Source organism: Raphanus sativus, chromosome 6 (assembly GCF_000801105.2).
Source record: "Raphanus sativus cultivar WK10039 chromosome 6, ASM80110v3, whole genome shotgun sequence".
NCBI classification, from domain to species: Eukaryota; Viridiplantae; Streptophyta; class Magnoliopsida; order Brassicales; family Brassicaceae; genus Raphanus; species Raphanus sativus.
The window spans coordinates 50277206-50288837 of NC_079516.1; the positions used below are offsets into that span (position 1 = coordinate 50277206).

At 31.3% G+C, this 11632-nt stretch overlaps 1 protein-coding gene across 5 annotated transcripts; it reads right to left on the minus strand.

Moving 5' to 3' along the window:
* Positions 1-2664: 2664 nt before the first annotated feature.
* On the minus strand, positions 2665-4279 carry LOC130495994 (40S ribosomal protein S14-2-like). 5 transcript variants are annotated; one of them, XR_008935026.1, is made up of 6 exons: positions 3800-4279; positions 3650-3710; positions 3533-3571; positions 3407-3455; positions 3159-3328; positions 2665-3070 (listed from the first exon to the last, which is right to left on the minus strand). XR_008935026.1 is itself a non-coding variant. In XM_056987698.1 (6 exons), the coding sequence occupies exons 2-6, from the start codon at positions 3692-3694 to the stop codon at positions 3054-3056; spliced, it is 294 nt and encodes a 97-aa protein (XP_056843678.1). In that variant the 5' UTR covers positions 3695-3710; positions 3800-4279; the 3' UTR covers positions 2665-3053. The 5 variants fall into 5 exon arrangements, 2 of the variants coding, with proteins under 2 accessions (XP_056843678.1, XP_056843679.1); XM_056987698.1 differs by having other exon boundaries at positions 3159-3302; XR_008935024.1 differs by lacking the exon at positions 3407-3455 and having other exon boundaries at positions 3159-3302; positions 3456-3571.
* Between the last annotated feature and the right edge of the window lie 7353 nt (positions 4280-11632).

Sequence of the window (11632 nt, forward strand, 5' to 3'; positions counted from 1 at the left end):
TTTGTTGAGCTTGTTCATGGCTGAGAACTGTTTCAAACGACTTAGGACAGCAGAATTATCAACAAAACAGAGCGAACCAAAGTCACTAACCTTGAGTGCTGCTTTTTCATCTCCACTAACAAACAAGAAGTTCTCAGGCTTAAGATAACGGTGCATCACACCAAGAGAATGACAAGCTTGGGTAATGGTAACACCGACGATGATCCTCCCAAGCTCAGCAGCTTTTCTCTCAGTGTAATGACCTCTCTGTATAATCCTATCGAACAGCTCTCCACATGCACAAATCTCCATCACGATCTGGATCACGTCAGGATGTCCAGACAAGTGATGCCATTATCGGAATCTCTCTTCTTACGTCTTACACATCTTCAGGGGTCGTCAGTTTCCTCTTAGCGATGGTTTTTTGCAAGCTATTTCTTGACCTAACTTTCTCCCCAAGCTATAGGTTTCCTTGAGATTCTCTGTTTTCCTCCCATGTGCTGAGTCTATCTGTAGACCCACGCTCGCCATTAGTTTCGTATGCGCCTCTCTAGGAGTTGGTACCGCCGGTGGAGCCGGATCCAAGGCGGAGGAAGCGTCTTCATAGCCGCCGTTAACGCTCTTCTTCCGGCTGATGTGGTCTTTGTTGCTCGTAAGGCTCTCTTTTGGTTTCTGGTTACGCCAAACAGCGGCACTAACGGACTGAATGAACCCACTAGCGTTTAGCTGGACCCACGCATGTGTTTTCCATTCAAGTTGTTTAACCTAATTCACAAAACCTATTTTTTGTTCTTGTCATTGATTCTCTCTCTCTCTCTCTCTCTCTCTCTCTCTCTCTCTCTCTCTCTCTCTCTCTCTCTCTCTCTCTCTCAAAGCTTCCAGCGATCGCCGTTTCTCTCCAAGATCGAAACACACAAACCATTCAATAGCGTACACAAATCCATCGATGCGGAAACGTGAGATGATCACAGTAACCGGTTGATCCTAGCTTTTGCAGCTTATTCTTTCTTGCGCCAGAAGCAAAGTTTTCTTGATAAAAGTTAGGTCGAAGGGTTTTGCTTCCGAGAAAGGTTCATGAGTTTTTAGCAAAAAAAAAAAAAAAAAAGGTTCATGGGTCGATGCTGATCAGAGGAGAAGAAGAGGAAATGAGAGGATAAGGAGGATGATGATGAACAGTGTAGTGGTCGTAGTATGCCCATCCTCTGGCATGAGCCAATAACCAAAAGGCTGGGGACATTTCTTTCTCCATAACTAAATTGTACTGAACCAAATTTTATAAATAAAATTTTATCTCTAGAAGGAAAGAAAAAGTAAAACCAGGTCAGAATAGAGAACCATAATACTATTAATAAAACGAAATATTCAAAAATCCAAAATATTTGAATATTTTTGATTCAAAATATTTGAAATTATGCTAATTATCCAGATTTTTATCTGAACAATCCAAATTACCCAATATATAATCTGAAAATCTAAATTATTCAACGTTTTATTATCCAAACAGAACTAAAAACCAAATTAACTGAATCAAACAAAATTTTATAAATAACCAAATAATTCATAATCTATAGAACAAAAAAATCGAAAACCAAAAAAAAATATAGAAAACTGAAATATTCAAACCAAAACCAAATGCTTGTGTATCTCAAAAGTATGAGGATGCTCTTGAAATACGTTCAGAGATTAATAGTAAAGACATTTTTCTATTATGACGTGATGAATTGTCTTTTTATAATTCAGCATTAACAGCATTTTAGTTACATTCCAGTTTAGCGTGAGCAAATTAGACTTTGGATATGTGCTATATAATGTTAGCATTTGGTTTTCCATTGGTCTCATTTTGTGACATAATTATGCAAACTATCCCAGTGGCTATATGAAGTTGGGAAGATGCCCGACTCTTGAATTTGAAATATTACCCCCCCCCCCCCCACCCCACCCCGCCCCACACAATTATTGTTATTTGTTCCAAATCTCGCATTGATTTTAAATTTCTTTCTTCCTTTAATTCCATATCTGTTGACTAACATACACATAGAAATTCTCAAAACAAAAGTTAATGTTGTCAAATACTGTAGTATTCATTTGTGTTGCAGTAGCATTACTATGATTACTTAGATGAAGACTAAAAATGCTTTTTTACTGTGAACCCACGTTCATGGTATATTAAACATGATAAAAAGAAATTTCAACAAGAGTATGAATGAAGGTTCAAGGAAAGAAATATATTCCATGCCTTTTCACTTAGCTGTAACAACATGTCTTCTATAAATAAAATGTAAAATTAACAAGACTAATATGTTGGAAAGAATCATGAAGCCTCCACTTTTACTTTTGCTGTTAAACGAACCTTCCCTTTAAACAATGGCCTTTGGTATTGGAAGGTCCACTAATAACAAAATATAAATATATAATAAGAAACATAGTTGGGCTTTTTCTTTATTCCCCTGCAATCACATGGAAGCCGACATGAGTGGGTTTCGGACTTAGGAATCATGAGAAGCTAAGAGCATCCACAATGGTGGATTCCATTGTGGAGTCTTTAGAGACTATTTTAGTATTTTTTTTTTTTATTGAATAGATAAGGATTCTTAGCAAAATAAGCAGTCCAATGGTGGATTCCTTTTAAGAATCCTTAGGAGAAAAAAGTTTTTTTTGTTAAACATATGAAGAACAAGAACAGAGTAAGACAACACTAAACAATGATTCAATATTCATTTCTTATGTTTAAACAAGTCTGAGAGAAGTCCCAAGTAACTTTGTTTGACAACAACAAGTAAAGGTTACCTCGTCTGATCCACATGCTCTCACAAAACTTGGCTGGAAACAAGTAAATAAACAGATTCCAGGCACCAACTGCTTCATCTTCTCGTTGCCACCAGCATGATCCCTTCCAACAAGGATGCTCACGAGGATGCTAACCTGTTTCGCATCTGACATGCCCATCGACAACAACTCATCCATAATTGCCTCCCAAATGAGCTGGCCTCGGAAGAAAAGCCGTGTTCCGTTCTGAGAAGAGAGAAAACATGAAACTTAAGCATCCCTTTTTTTGCCTTGGATAGATTTTGACACTAAGGAGTAACATCCTCTGCAAACAACAACGAAGCACACACTGTTAGAAATGCTCAAAACATGTTAAGCCCAAGATCTTAGATGTTGCTAATGCGAGCTTTTACCAATGCGGCCAATTTTGATGCCAGAACGGGCAAGAGCTCTGAGAGCAGACTGAGCACCAGGACCAGTGGCACGGAGCTTCACGTGCATTGAGGTGATTCCAAGCTCCTTGCATCTCTGAGCAACGTCTTGTGCAGCAAGCATAGCTGCGTAGGTTAACAAGGACATGACACTAAATCAGAAAGTATATCCATTTATTTATCAGCTACCGCTGCAGTGACAGCCTAGAGAAACTAAACAGATCACAAACCTATAGCTAGATCAAGAAGCAAAAAGAGAAGGCAATCATCACAGAGTACCTGCAGCGACGTATCCATAAGCACTTCAAATTCGCAAAGCTTTATGCAAAGAAGAGTATACACAAACATACACATACCAATACATGACCATTCTTTTGTTGGCTTTTGTATTGAATCTGAACGGAAACATATATGAAATTAAACACAGATAAATGAAAGCATCACAAATCTTAAGAGAATGAGTAATAGAGTACCTCTCTTGTGCCATAAACAGCCGCAATTACTTTTGTATTACCCATCCCGTAAACAGCAGAACTAGACAAGAACAACAAGTTTGATTTTTTAATTCATGCAAGTGCCAAATTAGAACTGAGATAAAAGATAGGAAAAAGATCAGTGTTTACCCGTTTGCCCTGGAAACAACTTAATTACTCATTCAGATCGTTTGTGAGATTGGGACTGATCTCAATCAAAGCTTCTATTCCATATCGATGGCTCTGGCGGAAGGGGAACAGTGGTAAGAGCCTTCAATCACTTGAACGAAAGTTTCTGGATTCGATGAAGATCGTATCGACGTGACGGAGAGAGAGGATCTCGTCGCGAGAGAGAGGATGAGTATTGACGGAGAGAGAGAGAGGAGAAGTTGTGTTGAAATTAAATGAGGTTATGGATGCGAAGAAGAATTGGGAAGTGAATGGGAAGTGAGGAAGAAGAATTGAACAGGGAGAAAAGAGCGAGATGGATGAGCAGAAGAGTTAAGGATCAAATCCTTAATTCCCTTAGCTAAGGATTCATTCTTAGCTACAGGAATTGTTTTAATATTTTTTTAATCCATTTAGCTTAGGAATTGATGCTAAGGATTTGCTAACATCCTCCGTTGCAGGTGGTCTAACAATCATACTTGATAGTTGATACTGAGTTTTAGTGGTAGCATTTACAATTAACAATGTCTTATATATTTTATGATATTGACAACGTATTGCGACATACGTGGGATAGTATTTTTAACTATAAAAAGTTAAATAATTTTTAAGTGAATAATATTAATGTATTTAATAAAACGTTTTTAAGTATACAAAATTTACATATACAATCTTGGTTGCTGAAAACACCTCTTAGTAATTGGGAAAAGATATACTATCAAAAATTTATATATCATCGAGTTTCGACAAATATTCGAGTGTCTCATCAAATAAAAGAACTATAGTATTCTTTATACAAAATTGCGTTTATATTCTACAGTACCTGTATTATATATGATGTACATACTACAAATTTTGCAAGGACTTCAACTACAAACTCCTTGTTACCACTCAACAACAGAGAGATCCTGCTCGGCCTCAACTATCTGCTATTTACAAGAGTTGGAGAAAGAGAAACCATCAAATCATCTATAACGTTAACTACATCTCCCCTCTTACTCAACTCTGATTCCTAGTGACATGTTGGTACGAAATCAAATTCAAACACCTGGTACACAAGATGCAACAATGGTTGCTAAAATTACTGTTTTGGTTAAGAAAATCTATATACTGAATATTTTCGTCTACATGATAGTAAGCAGTCGTCATATGTTATTATTAATAACAAATTTTGGTTATCCACATTTTCCATTGGTGCTCACTACCAATATAATTCAACTAGCTAGGTAACAATAATGTTGAATTAATATGCAAACTTGGATCTGATCTATTTGGTCAGGTTCTATTAAACTGTAGGTGGGTGTAATTTTCACCCCCACTTTTGTGGACTTTTGATGGTTTATTTGTCCTTCCTCTCATTTTGGAGTGTGTAACTGTAGTGTAGTATAATTTTCAGTCAATAAGAACTGTTTCTTCCAAATTACATATAAAATCATTTAACAAAAAAAAAGAATAAATTAATATATGTATGTCTTTTCTCCTTCAGTTAAGTAGTTTTAGTTTCAATAGTGCTATTTTGGGATACTTTTCCTAAAATTAAACGTATAAACGTATTGCAGAACTAGGATGCCGAAAAACTTTTGTTACGTGAAAATCCGACCCCGTTACCTTTTTGATGCCACGAACGGTCGAAGACAGAAGAGTGGCAACTTTGAGTTTAAGCTAAAAGCAAGATTCTATAAGCTACAAAGTTGGGGTGTGTGTGAACTATCAACGCTTTTAGCCAACCTCATGCATAAGCGAATACGCATTATAGCCGTATAGGTAACACTTAAGTATTATTCTTGCTGAAAATAGCGAACAATAATTCCCAGCCATAATATTGTCAACTTTTCCGACTCTATCTGTCCTTTTCATGGCCTTTAAGTTTCACACATAATATTTCTCTGCATTTTGTTTAATATTTACCGAAAACTTTGAATTCCAAATATCCTTTTTTCTTCATGATTAACTAAACCGATTAAATGTTAGGCATTGGGATGCCTTCCGTTTACACAGTTTAACACAAGTTGTAGAAGTATCGTTTTGTCTAGACTTTCAAAAATCGGCTTGATATTTAACTTTGAATTATTTTTGGGTTCACCCCATACGCTGAACCTCTAGATTCACCAACCAATAAGATTATGTCATTTAAAATTTAGTATCTTTTAAAAAAGGAAACAAAATATTATCGAATTATATTATACTTTCAAAATAAAAATTAAACAAAAATTATACTAATCACAAAAACAAAATTTTTTAATCTAAAAAAATATTTTCAAAAAATATTTTTAACGTTCCTAACAAACATTAAATCTTAGACTTTTGGATAACAAGAATTTCGGATTTACCCAAGGGTTTAGGTTTATCCAAAGGTTTAAGGTTTAGGATTATGATTTAGAGTATAGTTTTTTTGTTGATTGTGTTATAATTAGTTTTTTTAAATCAAAGTTTTATAATTTATCCAAAGGTTTACTAAAAGATTTAGGGTTTAACATTTAGAGATTAGTGTTTTTTTGTGGTATTTATTTTTTTCTGAAAAAATACTTATTTTTTGCATTTAGTATTATTTTATTTATTTTTACTTTTTTTATTTTTAAAATGTAATATAATTTGGCAATTTTTTTTTTTCAAAAGATGTCAAATTTGAAATAACTAAATCTTATTGGTGGTGAATGTATAGTTTCACCCTATGGGTTGAACCCCTCTTTGACTTTTGGCACTGACCAGAAGGTCCAGAACTTAAATATCTTTTGAGTCGACATTTTACCAACTAAATATAATTTATGTACTTGACGTTTTGTCATCAGTGATTCACACCGTCTCCAAAACCAAAATAATTTTTTTTGGACTTCAAATGAATAATTAATTTAGGAACATCGTTCAAATATAATTATTTTCCGCGTGACAGTAAAACAAATAAGAATTGATATCTAAAACAGAAGTCATGATTTCTTTTATGTGTGATTTTTTAATTTGGTTCATCACTTATAAAGTTTATTAAATATATTTATTAAGACTAATATTAAATATAAACTTTAAAATACTCTAATCACAATATCTTTTGATATCTTTTCATTTTGAATATACACATATTTATTTAAATTTTTTGACAAATCTGTTTTAAAAGATTTTTACAAGATCTTTTTTTTCGAAAATATATTTAAATATTTTTACTAATTTCGAAATTAGTTTGAAATATTATTATACCATATATATCATATTTTATCTATTATATAATCAATCAATCATATTTAAAGAAAACTTTATGTTGAGATAAATGTAATAAAATTGTATTAAATTGATAAATTTATATATTTTATTTTTGTAAGTATAAAATATTTATGTTCAAAAATAAAATCTAATACGTTAGTAGACGGGTTAATATTAGTAAAATATATAATACATGTATAAAATTAACATGTATTTCATTAAAACTAATAATATAAAGTCTTTGTAACTACTTTTAATCATGATATCTTTCCATTTTAAATCTAAATATATATATTTTATATATTATATTTTAAAAATCTAATAAATCTGTGTAAAAATATTTTAAAGTGAAACATTTAAACTATATCCTATTTTATCTACTTTATAGTCATAATCATCATGTTAAAATACAATTATTATATTAAACTAAATATGATAAAATTATATTAAATTCATAAATTTTATTTCCATAAATATAAACTATTATTTTAAAAATATAATATTGATGACAGAACAATTTAAAATTAGCAAACTATATAATACATATCTAAAATTAACATATCTTAGACTTTTTTATATACAATTATATATTATATAAAATGAATAAACATAAAAATATTGGTAAAAGAAAATCCAACTTTGAAGTACGGGTCAGAATTTACCAAAACCTAAATACAAAATAATTTTCAAATATATTTTCTCATGAATATATTACTTGCTTAATAACTAAATGAAAATACAATACGATAAATATATAATAAGAAGTGACAAATTCATACGATTTTAAATAGTTAACTAATTATAATATGTAAATTATAAAAATTATTGTATATGAAATAGTTATATAATAATATAAATAGATGATTAATGTTAAAATATAAACTATTTATGTTCTAGAACAAATATCTATGTATATTTTGGAAACAAACATCAGCGCGATTGCGTGGAAGAAGATCTAGTTGTTATTAAGGGTTTGTCATTACTCTCACGACATCCACGCATCAACCTTCTGTCTAACTGTCTTAGTTTATTGGGCCAAAAAGAGTTGACCGTATCCTCGTCCACTCTATTATTGCTGACGTGATCATTTATGGAGAAATGAAAGAAGTAAATGACGAAAAGAAAATTATCAGCAGTTTTTAAAAAATTGGTGTGGACACTGATATTATTTTCTTCTTCATATCTTTACTATTGTCAGTTTCTTCTTGTATCTTTTCCTAATTTCAAGAGTAATTAAGATTCTATTACAAGTTTCTTTGAGAAAAGAAAAGTTTAATGTTCTTTATAGAAAAGAAGAAAATAGATTTAATGGTTTTACTTTGAGAAATATCCAAGATATTAGCAACTTTGTCAAAAATATGGACAAATATAGATCTTAAGGATTAAAATGATGGGTTAACTAATCTAAAAATAAGGTTTATAATTAAGGAAAAGAATTTGAGACTGAGATTTTAAATTTTATAAAATAAAAATAAATATTAAAATTTTGAAAATGAAAAATTTAATTTCAAAAGTTTTTTCTTGAATTTCATAAAAAATTGAAATGTTTTTTTCAAATAGAAAAAATTGAAATTGAAAATATATAATCTGAAACTATTAAAAATTATTTATTTACTTCTATTTATATATCTATTATATATAGGGTTTTTCTTATCAAAATAAATATTTTATTCATTTTTTTTCCTATGATATCTTTCTACGACGAATAACTTGAAAAAAATCAATTTTGTAGGATGGCCCTTTTACTTTTATTTGATTAGTTTTGTAAGATTCAAAAGCAACTAGGTAAAATCAATAAACCCTTAGCAGTTTCAATATACTAATTTAGATTTTAGACCATCCTTTAACTATTGTTCTACATACTTTTTAAATTGTATGGTTTCGTGTCCGATGCTGGTAATTCATGTTGCTTGTAGACCTTATCAATGTGTCAAATATTTTAAGATATGCTTTGATAAATTCTGTAATAACCAGGCTATATAAAATTGGAAAAATAGTTTACAACATCTTAATGCTCCGGGTTCGACTGGTAAGAGCCTTGAGGACCAATTGTCATACTTTCGGATTTGACGCCAACCGGAGGCGAACTGTCCATCCATATCATTAAACGCGGTACTGGGTGTTGGGTCTTGTCCCCAGCCCAAATAAAATCCTTCCGGGTGAAGTGGACCGCTATCTGACCAAGAACTCCGGATTATTAAAAAAAAAAACATCTTAATGCTAACTCACCAAGTATAGATAGTCTTTTTTTCTAGCAACTATTTTTAAGAGAGTTTTGTCAATGAAATTAAGTCATTAGTTGGCCCAGACGTTCTATCCAGCCGTATATATAGGATAAAATGGAGTGGCATAGATTCATGGACTATGACTCCATAACTCAAACATGCATAAATTCAAAAATATCTTTTATTTTTCTATTGTGAATCAAACATTAATGATAAGATAACGCCGGAGCCACAACTTGTTTTGGTCCTCAATCTATATTTCTCAAGATTTTTCTTTTAGGGGGATGCTCTAAGTTGTACTCATATACTTGAATAAAGTCTAAACGTTTCAAAATCAACTTAAAAAACTGGTTATAGATCAATTATGTGACGAGTAGTAGTAGTGTATTCGTTTTCTCTTGCTAATAATGGTCTCCATGTGTGGATGCGGAGGATTAATTACTTAGCCTAACTATATTATCAGATTAAAATATCTAACAAACATATAATTGACATAATAATAGTGTGATTAATTGATTAGACCTTGCGTAACTAGAAAAAAAAGGATCCGTCCAATGTGAACGACGGAATGTGGACATAGAAGTCAGCTTTAGAAGCAATAACATTTCAGCACATCGACGTAAGATGTCAACACCAAAGACATCAACATTTAATTAGTCAACTGTGATATAGATAGAGTCAAGCCATTAATTTTTTTTTTTCGTTTGTTGCCTTGTTGCCATGTTGGTACTTGCTAACGTCTTAGGCGGGAAAAAAAGTAGGATACTTTTTTTGGTCAAGGAAAAAATGTAAGATACAATAATTTATAAAATAGTTTTTGAACCAAGTTTATAAAATATAACTAATAATTTATAAGCAAGTAGTTGTCCAATTTTTTCGCTTTGGGATCACAATCACCGGTCGAACACAGGCACCCATAACTGATAATCCAACATATCATCTAAAAATAATTATCGTTTGTTACAACAAAATCATCATGAATTGAAAGAATTACATCTTGAGTCTCATCGAAATCGAATGGTAGTTGAGCAATCAGGTTGACAATTTTCCATCTGTGGAATCTTGAAAATATGTAGCTCGTAATTCTGTAGCTAGTTTCATGTGTTTATGTGATTTTTTCAACATAGCATACGTACTAAACTAGTTGAAATTTTCTTTACATTTTTAACCCGTTTTGCTATGTAATCGAAACGGATTAGCAGATTCCATTATGTGTCTAGGGTATCATAAAACAGATTTTTTATAGATCAAACATTCATTTTTGAGTTTTTTTTTTGACGAAGTTTTTTTGAGTTTCTTTAATAAAATAGATTAAGAAATCAATTGGTGTTGACCATTATGTTGTCGCCATATCTGTTATAGAGTTCAATATTATAAACATTTTAAATATATAGTCGTGGTCGATCGATATGCAGTCAATTTCTAGTTCTTGAAACCATATTTTTATTCTATAGTTTGTAGTCACATTTCCTTGTAACAAAATAAATGGTGTTGGTAAAAGAAAACATTTATATGATGTAAGTATATATTTCAAATTTATTATAGTCAATCTATAAATGAAAAAAAAAAATTTGTAGATATCTCCACTACTAAATTATTTAACGTGAAAGATACGTATATTTAAAAACAAGGATCATTAATGTATAAGAACTAAGAAGTATATACTAATAGATGGAAATTAAGATGCCATGAAAAAAAACACGTTGGGTCACGGAAGAGAAGGTAGCTTGCTGGGCTAAAGCAATTAAGCAAGAAACTTTCTGGAAATGCCTTAAAGTCTCTTACTTTCCGATACGAAACAAACCATTCCACAAGTCATGAACCTTACTCATTCCCTACAATAGGTGTTATTCCCATACGGCCATACCCAAATAATTACAATTGACATTGTAGTGTGTACTCTGTATATATATAAGAATCATGCAGTTACTCTTCTTTCGCTTTTAAAAAAGATCTGCACAGATCAAGAATTAGTAAACAATTTTTTTTTAAATTGGTAAAATAACGTTTTGCCGTACAAGCGGTCAAGAAAATAACTGCTTGTATCAATATTGATTTCTTCCTCTAAATACTTTTGTTCACGTCAAGATTATTTTTATTTAAATTAAAAGTTATTATTAAACTTTATAAGATAGTGTGTCATCAAATTCTAATATTTTTAAATTAAATGATTGTCTCGAATTAGACTAACATAGTGTAGTTTTTATATGAAACCGAAGTTTGACCACACTACTAATTAAATTTATTTTGTTATACTAATTTGTAACCCCTATTTTGACTATATTGGGATTTAAAACTTATATCTGCCTAAATAACATGCCAGGGAGTAGGTATCTAGTGATTGTATTGAATGGTGAAGATCCCAATATTATAAAAATACATTAAAAACTTCGTATAT

Coding starts and splice junctions, on each gene's coding strand:
- LOC130495994 (XM_056987698.1), bottom strand. CDS start 3,694: ATGGGTAATACAAAAGTAATTGCGGCTGTTTATGGCACAAGAGAG. Junction 3,456..3,532: donor AAAAGAATGGTCATGTATTG/GTATGTGTATGT, acceptor ACGTCGCTGCAG/GTACTCTGTGATGATTGCCT. Junction 3,303..3,406: donor GCTTCTTGATCTAGCTATAG/GTTTGTGATCTG, acceptor TAACCTACGCAG/CTATGCTTGCTGCACAAGAC.